Source organism: Euleptes europaea, chromosome 13 (assembly GCF_029931775.1).
Source record: "Euleptes europaea isolate rEulEur1 chromosome 13, rEulEur1.hap1, whole genome shotgun sequence".
Taxonomy (NCBI): domain Eukaryota; kingdom Metazoa; phylum Chordata; class Lepidosauria; order Squamata; family Sphaerodactylidae; genus Euleptes; species Euleptes europaea.
Genome location: NC_079324.1, coordinates 10,276,359 through 10,291,664, shown reverse-complemented (window position 1 = coordinate 10,291,664; position 15,306 = coordinate 10,276,359). Strand labels below are relative to the sequence as shown.

The 15,306-nt window shown below is 45.9% G+C and overlaps 1 protein-coding gene across 2 annotated transcripts in view; it reads left to right on the top strand.

Moving 5' to 3' along the window:
• The window catches only part of PAK3 (p21 (RAC1) activated kinase 3), a 116,237-nt gene extending 109,487 nt beyond the window's left edge, over positions 1-6,750 (top strand). For both annotated transcript variants that reach the window (XM_056859142.1, XM_056859141.1), the window contains exons 13-15: positions 466-662; positions 3,635-3,772; positions 6,640-6,750. In XM_056859142.1, the coding sequence (XP_056715120.1) occupies positions 466-662; positions 3,635-3,772; positions 6,640-6,729 (425 nt within the window). In that variant the 3' untranslated portion in view covers positions 6,730-6,750. The remainder of the gene's footprint in view (positions 1-465; positions 663-3,634; positions 3,773-6,639) is intronic.
• The last annotated feature ends 8,556 nt before the right edge of the window (positions 6,751-15,306 follow it).

Below are 15,306 nucleotides of genomic sequence, written 5' to 3'. Positions count from 1 at the left end.
ATGATAGGACCTTCAATACACTGTGACGGAAAGCTGGGGGTGTGATAGTAGTAATGCCCACTTTCCATACAATCCTTTGCAGTAATCCCTACTGTTGAGTTGTACCAGCACTCCACCATGCTTTCCAGGTTTACATAGACATTCATGATCCAGCCACAATATGAACTTTAGAGTCCCACTGATTGCTCTTAGCATGTTTCTTTTAAAATCAATATGTAGCTGGATCATACCCTTGGTAATTTTTTCCTTTCCAATGTGAATTTTGGACTTTTTACTATTATTGTATTGCTTTCATCGCTGAACTAGTTTATCAAAGTCATGCTGCAAGTTGATCTTTTAATCTTTTCTGTAATAATTCCAAAGCTCTGTTGTTCAATCTTTTTGCCATTTGTTTGGTGTGTTTTTAAAAAAAACCATCTGAGAGTATTCTCCACCGACATTCTGGTTGTTTTTTGTTCTCTGCAGCTGACTTTGGCTTCTGTGCTCAAATCACTCCTGAGCAGAGTAAACGGAGCACAATGGTGGGAACGCCTTACTGGATGGCACCGGAAGTGGTAACGAGGAAAGCCTACGGCCCCAAAGTGGACATCTGGTCTTTAGGGATCATGGCAATAGAAATGGTGGAAGGAGAGCCTCCATATCTCAATGAAAATCCTCTCAGGGTAAGATCAAAGTCTTATGCTCTCTTTTTCATCCCAGGTAATATTAGTCCTTAAGGGAACTAATGAAAATTCGCAAGTCAACTGCTGAATGTACATCAGCAGGATGCGGGCGATCTGCAGTGCCCTGGCTCATGTGCCCCTCGTTTGGTCATGTTTCCGAATCGCAGGGTGAAATTAGGAGGGATCCATGTGCTTTTAGACGAATGTCCTCCCATTGACCTCTAAAGTATGGGGTGTCTTTTTTCATTAAAAATAAAGGGGGGGTTCTCTCTGAACTGCCTCAGCCTCACCTACCTCACCAGGTGCCTGGTGTGGGCAGAGGAAGGGAAGGAGATTGTAAGCCAGTTTGAGATTCCTTAAAGGTAGAGACAATCGGGGTATAAAACCGACTCTTCTTCATCATCTATTTTGACCATATGATTATAGGCACAATTGTATCCCCCCCTACACACACACACACACACACACACACACACCCTTTGGAAACCGTGTTTAGTCAAGGGAGGTAGGATTATCCTGCTCAGTGCTGGTGTCACATGGACAGATAACACATGAAACTGCCTTATGCTGAATAAGACCATCAAAGTCAGGATCGTCTATTCAGACTGGCAGCGATTCTCCAGGGTCTCAGGCAGAGGTCTTTCACGTCACATACGCTCTGGCCCTTAAGTGGAGCTGCCAGGGATTGAACCTGGGACCTTCTGCATGCCAGGCAGATGCTCTACCACTGAGCCATGGCCTCTCCTCAGTGTTAGCTACCTACTGAGCCCCTTGGCAATCACTTCTCTGGTGGAGCCATGATGGGAAGGAAGAAGGGGAGTCACAAAATGGTGGTGGGCAGAAGAGTGTGTGAGTCTTGCAGCCGGGGGAGGACAAGGGTGCCGTCAGGATCCTGGCTGTAACGCAACACTCAGGAACAGCAACAGGAAGCAAAATCATGATTAGGTGCAGACCTGAATGCAACAGTCAGAAAAGAGAATCAAGTTGAAGCAGAGCTTCAGAAGTACAAATGGACAGTCCAGGTGTAAGTGTAATTCAGGGCGTGTGTAGTGGGAAATGTCCCGGAGTGCAAAGTTATTGGAAGATGGTCTCTATTACATTATTGAAAGGTTTGATTTCATGGTGGTTCCCTCTCTGGAATTTTTTTAAATTAACTAAGTGGTGTCAGTACCAAAGAAGTTTTGGGTACCTACCTTTATATAACTGCTGCTTGGCTTGTGTAAGCAAAGGTTGGCAAGTTAAAATAACACCTACAAGAAGATCTCCCATGGACAAAATCAAAGGTTTTTTTATCATCATTTTATTTCTTATTTCTGTCATCTGACATGTGACCCAAGAAGCCAGTCGTAGAGTGTCGGGTCCTATAAAGCCTGGACTAGCAAAGGCTAGGGAGTCTATTTGATCCGGACAAGATGGGCATTTTGTTCTTCTGCAGTAATTTTATTGTATCGCCCTTATTTCTCGGCTGAGTCTAGGGCATTACATCTCGCCATTAAGAAAGCTTGTCTGAACTTATGAATTTCTAACCAGCGTAAATAGGCTGGCCTGTGGTCATTATTTTAGCAGAAGATCACAGGGATGCCAAGTTGCACGGCTAATGTCTCTTTAAGGGCGGAACTAAGCTTACAAGCTCTGGAAGCACGGGTGTGGGTAAGGGCCTTTGGGCTTTAGCAGAACATTTTATATGTCACAGAAGCTCATGGGTGCCTCTGTCTATTAAAATCAGACTCCTATGCTACCCCATGGAGGGATTTAATGGACACTGGACTCCACCTGTGGGATTTTAGCATTAGTGATTTGGAGATATTGGGAAAGATCAGCAGCGTTCTCTGCGGTGAATAAACGTCTGTATAACTTGGACTATCGGCACCACGAAGAAAGCCCGTAGAGTATGCTCCCCTTTATACTTGGGATTCTCTCCTTTATACTTGGGATTCTCTCACCCAGAAGGACCCCTACCATATTTAGATTTTTAAACTGTTCCTCAATATAGGAAAGCATTTATGCTTGCAAGATTAAACTCTGTCACCTCTCAAGTAATGCAGGGTTGAATTCAAAGGACTGCATATTCTGATAGACTTTGTCATTGTGCTTTTGGACAGATAGGAATTTTGGAGCATTGCTTACTGGAATGCGGTACCTTTTGCAGTAATAGGGATTTAGAATCAGAATCATAGAGTTGGAAGGGACCACCAGGGTCATCTAGTCCAACCCCCTGCACAATGCAGGAAACACACAACTACTTCTCCCCCACACACACACCCAGTGACCAGAAGATGGCCAAGGTGCCTTCCCTCTCATGATCTGCCTAAGGTCACAGAATCAGCATTGCTGACAGATGGCCATCTTACCTCCTCTTAAAAACCTCCAGGGAAGGAGAGCTCACCACCTCCTGAGGAAGAAGAGGATTTGTGGATCACTCCTCTTTTGTGTGAGAATGAGGGGCTGTCAACACCGGAAAAGGTTAAAGTTCATGTTTATGGCCTCCTTGCAGGCACCCATGGGAACTGCGCATGCACAGACTGGCCTGCACAGTATCTATGTGTGCCTGCAAAGAGGACCGCTCGATGAACAGCAGTTATAGGTAAGCAACACTGTTAAACTCTTAGCAGGCAAGGATTTAGGAGTTACATTGGCTATAGCCAAATTTTTCACTAATGTAATTAAATTCAGAGAACAGTAACTGGTTGGTTATTTAAATTATTTATTTTTTATATCTAGTGTGACCTCGCTCAAGGCCTGTAGGCTAAATGAGCAGCATCGTTAAAGTAATGTGAACTGAGGCTTTGCAGCCCTAATTTCTTGAGTATTTGAATGAATTCTGAGGGCCAGTACAGGATTTGGGAGAAGGCTTTTCTAGCATTTCTTACAACAGCAATGGGGGGGGACCCCAGAAGAGATGCCTGGAAAATCCACCAGAGTGGCCTTCTTCTGGAACCAGACTCAGCTCTTGGGTTCCTCTTGTCTTTCAGGCCTTGTATTTGATAGCTACAAACGGGACGCCAGAGCTCCAGAATCCCGAGAGACTCTCAGCTGTTTTCCGAGACTTCCTGAATCGCTGTCTCGAGATGGATGTTGACAGGCGAGGGTCTGCCAAGGAGCTGTTGCAGGTAAAATGGGCAAGGATGGAGAGAAGGTGCAAGAGCCCCCCTTGTCTCCAAAGAAAATGCCAGAATCATTTGGGAAGGATGGGGTCTGGATGCAGCATTAACACTGGACTATCCTACGTGGTCTGTGCCTCTCACCCGATCTCAGCAGTTCAGATTCAACACATGAAACTGCCTAAATGGTCTGGGACCATTGTATCTGTGGGACCGCCTCTCCTGGTACGCCTCCCAGAGAGCTTTACACTCTGCTAATAACAACCTACTGGGGGTCCCTGTCCTGAAAAGTGTCCAGCTGTCCTCAACTAGGACCTTGTCAGCCCTGGCTCGAGCCTGGTGGAACTCTCTCTCTAAACAGTGATTCTCAACCTTTTTTGCTCCATTCCCCCCTTTCACCATTGTTCAGAATATTATTCCCCCCTTCCCAAGGTAGTCTAACTCAAAAAAACAAACTACAGTTTTACAAATGGTACATAATCTACAGGACATCACACTTTGCTGAATAGTGGTCCCTATTCCTCCCCCCGAATTCCCCGGGGGAATTCCCCCTTTGTTGAGAACCCATGCTTTAGTGGACCAGCGCCTTGTGGGATTTATTCATGTTCCTCAGGGCCTGTAAGACTGAGATGTTCTGCCAGGCCTATGGTTGAGGGCAACAACAGTTTCCACCATAGCTGACCTCCTACCCCTTCTTCTTCTCACCTGAATTTAATTTGGGATCATGATTGCCCCTCCAGGGCCGCCGTGGACCTGTGCTCAATAAATGGGCATCAACTGATCAACAATAGGAATTTATTGTCGAAGGCTTTCACGGTCAGAGTTCATTGGTTCTTGTAGGTTATCCGGGCTGTGTGATCGTGGTCTTGGTATTTTCTTTCCTGATGTTTCGCCAGCAGCTGTGGCAGGCATCTTCTCTGTCCTTCAGTGTTACTCCTCTGAAGATGCCTGCCACAGCTGCTGGTGAAATGTCAGGAAAGAAAATGCCAAGACCACGGTCACACAGCCCGGATAACCTACAAGAATCGATAGGAATTTAGTTTGAAATCTAAAGTTGAATTATTTATACTCATGGTTTTATTGTATTATATTCTATTGATGTTAGCCACTCTGAGCCCAGCCTTGGCCGAGATAGAGAGTGGGAAACAAGAATTAAATAAAAAATGAAAACACTGAATTAGACCATCGATCTCTCAGGGTCAGAATTGTCTTCTCAGACTGGAAGCAGCTCTTCCGGGTCTCAGGCAGAGCTCTTTCCCATCACCTACCACCTGATCCTTTTTAACTGGAGATGCCAGGGATTGAACCTGGGACCTTCTGCATGCCAAGCAGATGTTCTACCACTGAGCTGTTCCAACCGAACCCAAAGGGTGCTCATTAATGGCACAACTTCATCCTGGAGAGGAGTGACCAGTGGGGTACTACAGGGGTCTGTCTTGGGACCAGTATTATTTAATATTTTTATAAATGACTTGGATGATGGAATAGAGAGCATGCTAATCAAATTTGCAGAGGACACCAAGTTAGGAGGGGTAGTTATTACCCCGAAGGGTAGGGTCAGAGTTCAGAATGACCTCGATAGACTGGAGAGCTGGGCCATAAGCAATAAAATGAATTTCAATAGGGAGAAGTGTAAAGTACTTCACCTAGGCAGAAACAACATAAGGCACAGGTACAGAATGGAAGAGAGTTGGCTTGACAACAGTACATGTGAAAGAGATCTGGGAGTCTTAGTGGACCACAACAGTCAACAGTGTGATATGGCGGCTAAGAAGGCCAATGCAGTTCTGGGCTGCATCAATAGGAGTATTGTGTCTAGATCAAGGGAAGTAATACTACCACTGTATTCTGCATTGGTCAGACCTCACTTGGAATACTGTGTCGAGTTTTGGACTCCACAATTTAAGAAGGATGTTGACAAGTTGGAGCATGTCCAGAGGAGGGCGACCAGAATGATAAGAGGTCTGGAATCCGTGCCTTATGAGGAGAGACTTAAGGAGTTGGGTTTGTTTAGTTTGGAGAAGAGAAGGTTGAGGGGAGACATGATAGCCATGTTTAAATATTTAAAGGGTTGACATGTTGATGAGGGAACTAGCTTGTTCTCGGTTGCTCCAGAGACTAGGACACGGAGTAATGGATTTAAACTAATAGAAAAGCAATTCCACCTAAACATTAGGAAGAACTTTCTGACGGTGAGGGCTGTTCGACGGTGGAATGCACTGCCTCGGAGGGTGGTGGAGTCCCTGTCTTTGGAGGTCTTTAAGCAGAGGCTAGATGGCCATCTGTCGGGAGTACTTTGATTGTGGGATCCTGCATGGCGGGGGGAGGGTTGGGGTCACTGGGGATGTGGAGGGAGTTAATTTCCTGCATTGTGCAGGGGGTTGGACTAGATGACCCTGGTGGTCCCTTCCAACTCTATGGTTCTATGAGCCACCGCCCCTCACAAATGTCACAGAATAATCTGGGATGCTGTCAAAGAGAAGTGGTGGCCCGGGCAGGAGTGTCGCCTGAGTTGCCCCAGGGAGAAGGAGGAAAGGAGATGCACAAAAGGGCACGGAAGAAGATGGGAGTCATGCTGAGACCCCTGGTTCCCAAGGACCTATAAAATGCCTGCAGCTTTCTCTGATCCCACCATTCCAAGGGCTGGTCTTCATGTGCTTATTTACCAAACACCCTGAAGCGCGGACAGTAATTACATTGGGTAATACGGAAGTTCTGTCCATGGTGCTAGATTGGGATAGCTTGGGATAGCTTGCTGACAGATGTAAGTCATCCCTTGGGTTGCAGCTGTCCATGGTGAGTTCGTGTGAACCCCCTACGAAAGCATTCAGAGCTTTAATCAGAGGAAATAATCGCACTTCTCCCTTTTCTTTCAGCATCCGTTTTTAAAATTGGCCAAGCCGCTCTCCAGCCTGACTCCATTGATCATCGCTGCAAAGGAGGCTATAAAGAACAGTAGTCGCTAGCCCTCGGAGTAGCACGTGCCCCTGCTCCTTCGCGGCAGGACTGAACAGAAACTGCAGAACCTCAGACTTCTTTGCTGCAGGAGGGGCAGGCAAGCAGCGTGGCCACAGTCAAGGGAGAGGGAGACAGCTGGCCTCTGGCCTCCCCCGGAACAGAAACCTATCACATGTCTTCTTCCCACTTTCAGATTCCTTAATTTATTTCTAAGGCAAACAGGAGCCTGATAGAGGCCGGACCAGAAGCCACATGGCTCTTTCAGCCATTTCCATGGGAGCCGATGGCGCCGCATGAATGCTCTGCGCACTAACCGGGACAGGAGCAGTAACCAAACCAGCTCTTTTTTTCCTGTGTCTTTTCTGTTTGGCTGTGGAATGGAAGCAAGGAGGTCCCTTTGCATTCAGCCGGACGGGAAGGATCAAAACTATTTGCTAACTACTGCTCACTTGGTCTTTAGAGGAGTAGGAAAATGGGGAAACATGTTTTACTTAACCCCCCCCCAAAAAAAAAGACCCCCAAGAAGCAGATCAATCACAGCGCCCTCTTTGAGGTTTATGCATCGAAATACAGAATCCAGATACCGTTATGTTTCCGGGCAGGCTGGCAAGGATGTCATGAATATTGGTGCTTTTGTGGTGGTGAGTTTTCCCCTCCTGAAAACAAAATGGACATTGTTAACACAGAGACCGCTTGGTTCCAGCTGGGCTTATAGAAGCGCATGATGGTGGGGCCAATCCTTCCAGGTGCCCATTCCTTTCTCCACAATCCTGGACCGGTGCCATTGGGGTTGTGAGCATCGTCAGAATTGTTCCACAGACAGGTGGAATGGGACTCTTTGCTCCCAGTTGGGGTCAAGTAGTTCCCTCGTGCTAAACCCACCTTCCCTTTGATTTCAGGATAGCAAACTAAGACAGTGAGCCATAATCAGCTGTCACACGCACCTCTAATTTTGCCTGTCTGGAGGAAGCACATCTCCTCTGAAATTATGCACCTTGTTGGGTTCAGGAGGAGATAACCATCCTTCCAAGGTTACAGTGATGCTGTAAATCGAAGGGGTCCATCTTTGTATCAAGCGGGAAATTCCAACTGGGTTTTTGAGCAATTTCAGTAAACAGGGTTGTGGGGGAGACAGTGAAAAGACATGACTCACGGTGAGGAATCCCATCCATTTGTGTGAAATCAAATGAACGAGGGCCTGCAGAATTTGGCCCTCTGAGCACTGCTGACTGTGCAGCAAGAGCTTGTGAAGGAAATGAAGGGCGGGGGAAACGATGAGAGAACGAAAGAAGTGATTCCGCAACAGAATATAGCTGGGGTGGGGGCTGACCCCCAGTCCTGCTGTAACTAGAATGCAAAAGCTGCCCCCCCCCCACTATTGCCAAGGCCTAGCAATGACTGTGACTATCTGTAAAGGAGCAAAACAGCTTTGATTAAACGATTTGTGTTGATGTTTCTTTCAGCTTGAGTCGAAGTGACCTCATTTCCCCTCGTTTAAAAAAAGCGGGCTGGTTTTGAAATCTCCATTCCTAGGGGTCGCCAGCATTTTTTATTCCAACCAGCCCTTGGCTCCTGTGCTTTTAGCAACAGCTTGGTTTGCAGGCATGAGCAGGTGATCCCCTTTCTCTTTGAGCCATGAAAAGGTTGTGCCGGCTTGGCTTTTGCAGAATCTGCTGTTAATAGCACAGGAGCAGCCGGGACTCTTCCCCTTCCAGTCAGTTGGCAACCTTCCTCACAGAGCTCTTTTGGTAACAGGACCAAGCTGGAAAAAAAGAAATAGGGGAGGACATATGTTTTGGCTGTTGATAGTGTTGCGATTGTTGCTGGGGGTGGGGTGCTGGTGTGGTTGGGAGGAGGCACTATAGCTTATAATGCAGCACATTCAGTTACCACTTTTAGAGGCAGGGTTGCCTGTCTTGAGTTGCAGTTGAATTGGCACAGTGTCATGGTAGGCATTTTCCATTGGTCTTTTGGCTCAACCAAAACGATCTAGATTTGAGCATAGGGAATTCATGAATGGATCCTCTCTGTCTGTCTGTCTGTCTTATTTTTACTCTAAATTGCAGTCACACAGAGCCTCGATTTGCATTGGGGCCATGAGTGAAGGGGGGCTGTTTCCCTCCTGGGCCTTTTTCTGATCTGAATTGCCTGTCCCCAGTATTGTTATTTTCCCATGGGTAAATCGCCCCCTTTGCACAAGCAGCCTCTTGGAGCGGCATACTTTAAACCACGACAGATTTATTGTAGTGCAGGCCTTATGGCTACAGCCATGCTAGAGGGTGTAACGTAGGGTTGCCAACCTCCAGGTACTAGCTGGAGATCTCCTATTACAGCTGATCTCCAGGCGATAGAGATTAGTTCACCTGGAGAAAATGGCCACTTTGGCAACTGGACTCTATGGCATTGAAGTCCCTTCCCTCTCCAAACCCCGCCCTCCTCAGGCTCCGCCCCAAAAACCTCCCGGTGGCGATGGACCTGGCAACCCTAGTGTAACAGTTCGAATGCCACAAGAGGATCAAGGAAGGCCTGGGTTCCAGTCACTACGCAGTCGGGAAGTTCACTTGGTGACTTTGGTCCCCTCAAGTCTCACTGAGCCTGATGTACCTCACAGGGTTGTCATGAAAATAAAATGGAGGCAGGGAGAATGCATGCTGCTCTAAGCTCCTTGGAGGGAGGCATAAAAGAGGCAGGACCTACTTCATCAGTTGCATGAAGTGAATCCTATGTCAGCAGATGCATACGGATCTAGAAGGGGACGTGGTCAACAGTGAGGTTACAAGGCCAGGAAATGTAAGAGGTATAGGTTGTGACATTTAAATGTGAAACATAAAAGTGTGTAAGTGTGTTGTCCGTTTATAACAGCCATAATGGGGGATCCTCCAATGCCCTGAGTTATATGAAACCGATTTAATGCCAGTAGTGGATGAGAAATGCATTGTCTCTGTTTCATTAAAACCTGTTGGTACATTCTAGTTTGGCAGTGGTTTATTCAGCCATGATCTATGCTGCAATATGTCTTTGAGGTGTCACAGTGACACCCATTAAAATGCGTTTTGCCATAGAGCTCTGATCCCTTGCAATGAGTGGAAAAGTATTTAAGCTTAAAGAAATTAAGAAGAAAATTATATCCCAGGAAATTATGAGATGGATCCCACAGATCCATTCCATTCATGGTTGCACGCCCCCCCACCCACTGATACAAGAACTGAGGACTTATAGATCATTCCCCATGAACTCGTGTTGTTTATGAACTAAATGGGGGGGGGGGTTGTAATTTGCTAAGCATGACCTTAGATAGGCCCTGCCTATATCTGTGGGGCAGATAATAGCCCAGAAGGGATGGATTCAGTATGTGAAAATGTTGCTAACACACAGCCCCATCCACAAAAAATACTTGTTGTCATGTTTACTCTGGATATTGGTCCAAGTTCTCCCCTGTTCTAATCCACTGCAGATGTCCATGTAGCTACTTTTCTGACCATTCCCCCCATGATTGGTCCACCTTGATTTTCAGTGGAGAAATCTGGGTTTCCACCATGAATTTTTCTTTCAGTTGAGGTTGGGAGATGCTGACCCATCAAAAGTTGGGCTCCCCAAAAGAAACTGGCTCAGTTCAGACGTCATGTCAAACTGTGGTTTAATTAAGCAATGCCTCATGTGATTGTCTTAACATGAGCCATTCCATTATCTGTGTTGAGTTGAAGCCTGTGAAAACAGGATCTGAAGCCACAAAAGTTGATTTATTAACCACGGTTAGTCTTAACTATGATTTCGCAAAACATACGAATGTGGACATCCTAGCTTAACGCCCACTTATGGCTACCAAGGTGAGGATAATTACCAGGGTGAGGGTAATAAAAGTAGGATCTGAGCAATCTGCGAGCTGAGTCCTGGTTTCACAAACTAAACAGAGGCAAAGTACACCTGGGTTTCACATTATGTCCAAACTGAGCCACCACATGAACATTCATACCGAATATATTTGTTCTTGTTAAAAATTCAGTGTAGATGTCTGTATTTACTACTGTGTGATCCAGCCACAACAAGATGCGGTGAAAAAGATGAAACAAATCAAGAAAGTTATAATTTCAGGGAGGGGCTGGTTGGTCAGCTATCGGCTGTTACCGGTTTGACCAGCAAAACTGTGCTTTATCTGTTAACCAGCACTGAAGTTTGGGAGGCCAGGGAATCCCAGATCTATGCCATGATTCCTGCACCCCCACCCCCACCCGATTCTATCCTGGCTTCAGGAATGACTCCAGAAAAGTTTGATTGAGCAAAGGAGGAGGTGAAGCCATAATTAGCAAGCAAGATTTTTCTATATATGTTAAATGCATATTTTATCAAATGAAGGCAAATCACCTTTTAAATCCATGCTAGGGGACTTGAGTCTATTGGGACTGAAACTGAGAGGCTGAAATAGGGTTGCCAACTCTGGGTTAGGAAATTCCTTTTGGGGGTGGGGCCTGTGGAGAGGTTGAGGAGGGGAGGGACCTCAGTGGGGCACAAAGCCGTACAGTCCACCCTCCAAAGCAACCATTTTCTCCAGGGGAACTGATCTCTGTAATCTGGAGATCAGTGGCAATTACAGGAGATATCCAGGTCTCACCTGTAGGTTGGCAACCCTAGGAGAAGAAGAAGAGTTGGTTTTTATACCCCGATTTTCTCTGCCTTTAAGGAGTCTCAAGCCTTAAAGTGCCTTCCCTTACAATTGCCTTCACTTCCTCTCTCTGCAAGAGACACTTTGTGAGGTAGGTGGGGCAGAGAGAGCTCTAAGAGAACTGTGACTAGCTCAAGGTCACCCAGCTGGCTTCATGTGGAGGAGTGGGGAAACTAACCTGGTTCACCAGATTAGAGTCCGCCACTCATGTGGAGGAGCGGGGAATCAAACCCGGTTCTCCAGATTGGAGTCCACCGCTCTTAATAACTTAATCACACATGAAAAAGAGTGGGGGGTGGGCAAGGGGAACATCCACCATTATTTTTTAGGTCCTAAGGCCATCCCTACCTGCCTCTGCCCTTCTCCTCTAGAATCCCCCTCCCCCCAGGAGTCCTTCCTGGACTTTCTGGCTCTATCTTCCTCTGCAATTTCTACTCTGTGTCTGGCCTGACCTGCCACTTTCTGCTGGGGCTCTGCCACACCAGGTCTTATCCAGAAGGGAATGGTGGTTTTGAAATCCAGATTCCGGGAGAGGAAAGTGCAGCATATGTGTACACACCCATACACTGTGTGGTGTATGTGGTCACACCACTGACAGGAACAAGCAAGAGACAGGACAGCACAAGGGTTGAAAAGGGTTAGCCAGGGAATTTGCAAGCAAGTTCTAGGGAGGGGTTAAAGGTCAGATTTGGGGAGGATTCAAAATCAAATTTTGTGTCTCAAGTTTGCATGCCAACTTTTAAATTCCCCTGTCTTCTCCCCCGCCCACCAGCGTTCCCAATTACAACCGTTGTTTGCTTTATTAATAGGGGGCACATGCTTTGACAGCTAAAGAAAACAGTGCTTTTGATTCTCTGAGAGCAAGAGGACTGAAATAAATAATGCTTAAGAGTTCTTCCCATTGCCTTGCCCACAGACTAACAATGCAATTCTAAGAACACTTGCTTTGGAGTAAGACTCATTGAGTAGACCTCAGTAGGATTCTGAGTAGACCTGCATTGTTGATGTATTAAATTTAGCTACTCTATGGCAATGGAAAATGCCATCAAGTCGCAGCCAACTTATGACGACCCCTCTTGGGATTTTCAAAGCAAGAGATGAGCAGAGGGGGTTTTGCCATTGCCTGCCTCTGTGTCGTGACCTTGGACTTCCTCAGTGGCCTCTCATCCAGGTACTAACCAGGGCCAATCCTGCTTAGCTTCCTAGACCTGACAAGATTGGGCTAGCCTGGGCCATCCAGATCAAGGCAGGCACTCTATACTTAAGACAATTGCCTTAAAATCCAGTAACATTTAAGATTTCAATTTTCTATCCGTCTAAGTTCAGTCCAAAGCAAACTTCGAAAATCTTCAAAATTCAGTAAGCCAGATGCTAGACAGAATATTCTTGACAGCACCATTTGAACTTGCCTTTTCAATTTTAGCCTATATAACTGGCTTCACAGATTTAGCTTGGAAATTCCTGAGCTGCCTAAGCACCTGGTGGTCGCTGGCGTCGCTAATTTGGCATTAGGGGAATTTAAAAAGTTGGCATGCAAATGGGAATTTAAAAGTTGGCATGCAAACTTGAGACACAAAATGCCTCTCCCCCCCCTTTTTTTTTTTTTTTTGCAGCTAGGATCATTACCAGGCTATTCCCGTTGACAGATTTCATAGGAAGTGAACTTGAAATGCCTTTGGGACATCAGGAACAATCAGAGCGTCATGAACCATGGGTCCTTGTATACAACCACAAAAGGGGGGGGGAACAAACTCAACTACTAAAATCCAGGGAGGCTCAAAGGTTGAGCTGGAAACTAATTTATAAAATAATTATATTTATTAAGTGTACACAATAGATATGATAAAAACACAAGGCCTAGAACACAAGCTACATAAAAAACCACCAGTATAAACTGTTACAGAAATATTCAACACAGTTGATGATAACAAGTAATATTAATGACCAATAGACCGTACTTCAGTCTCTTCGGCCTTCAGTCATATTTATAAAACATGATAAAGGTGTTGGTGGTTGGTGTTATGCACATTTGGAAAAATTGATAATTTTACAACAGATGCTTGTGTGAGCAAGTTACTGGACTAAAAGACCCATGATTGGTGATATTACTTTACATCTGGCCACACAAGACATAATGGTTTTCCTATTTCCAGTTGTGTTTTCAATAATCATATTTTATCTATATGACCACAGAGGAAGGCCCAAGAGGCCAAAACATGTCTGGTCTAATGGTCATTTATATTACGTGTTATCATCAACCGTGTTGAATATTTCTGTAACAGTTTATACTGGTGGTTTTATATTATCATATCCATTGTGTGTACACTTAATACAATTATTTTAGAAGAAGTTATCGTTTCCAGTTCAACCTTTGAGGCTGCCTCCGTGGGTCCTTGTGCCTCGGACACAAAAATTACAGTGCCAGAAGTCTGAGATCCTGTACTGAGGCTTCTCTCTGCAGCTGCTGAGCTCATTATGAAAAAGTCCTAATGTGGGAGTGGATTTGAGCTCGGCTCAATTCAGTCTCAGGTTTTTCAAACTGGGGGGACTTCATTTCCGACCCCCCCTTCCTGTAGTTTGGACAGTGCTGTAATCGCTGCCTGCAGCTGAGTAGAAGCTTTTGTGTGGCAGAAGGAGTCCAGCCAACTTTTAATATAACTCAGTCACATTCTCAGGTTGTTTCTGCACGGGAGTTTCACCTGAGGTTCGTTGCTGGCTGGACCCACACTTTCCTGTTGGGAATCTCTGCACCAGCAATCTCCAAGCTCAAATCAAGTCCCCGCCCCTTTAAATGCTGCTTTGTAATTGGCTTACTTTGTAGAGCTTACTGTGACAGAACCACCCCCCCAACCCAATTGCTGCATAAAAAAACATTTTAAGAACAAAAAATGGAGCAATCTGAAAGGGGAGGGAGAAATCCAAGCCTCGGTTTTTAAAAGCCTTTCTTTTCCTCAGGCAGAGCCCCAAGAAAGCAGGAAGTATTTGAATCCCAGCATCTGGACATGCTGCTTTGTAATTGGCTGTGAGCAAAACCAAGCTTGCGTGTCCCGCACTTTGCCTGACGCATGGGGATTTCACCCGGGCTGAGCTCGGGAGAGGGAAGAATCGGGTTAACAGGGGAACGGGAATGTCCAGGATTTGTGAGGGCCGGCAGCGAGGTCATCTCTAATGGATGGAAACTCATGCATAACTCCAGGGAACAACCGAGACAGACCGGGGGTGAATGTGAATGAAAGTACCCATGCATAAATGACCTCAATTAAAAGTGTGTTTTTAGGCTTCCTTAGCACCTAAGCATCTGGAATATAACAGCAAACAAACTTGGGGAACAGCCAAGTGTAGTATTCTCCCCCAGTCCAATCTCTGCAAAGGCTTATGCATTAGAAAGGAAATACCTTTGCATGTTTGCTTGCTTTTTTAATCTCTTGATTCATGGGGCCGCCTGTGTATGGTCTCGTTTTCCTTTTTCACTTGCACAAATTTGAATGATTATGAGCATCAAAGGACCCAACTGGACAACTGCGACAGTATGTAGCAAATCCAATCAGCGCAGACTTTTCCAGGGCAACAGTGCTTTAATACGAGGCCTTTTGCCCACCTTTCCAAACAGCGATGTATGATCTCAAGTAGCCTTCTCCTTTTGCAAGAGAGCAACTAAGCTGAGGAACAGCTCCCTGAACATTGGTGATGGCAGGCCATCGTGCTCTCCCATATAGCCCAGGGGTCCCCGGCGTGGTGCCCATGGGTGCCATGGTGCCCAACACCACCTTTCCTGGCACGTGCAAAGTGCTTTTAGAAAGTGGGTGAGGCTAGGTGGGAATTTTGTGCATCAGGCCTACTGATTGCAAGAATGGACAACTGAAATGGTAATGCACTTTCTGCTCCTCTTTCTGTGAGGAAAAATTAAAGAGTTTGGAGCTTTTCA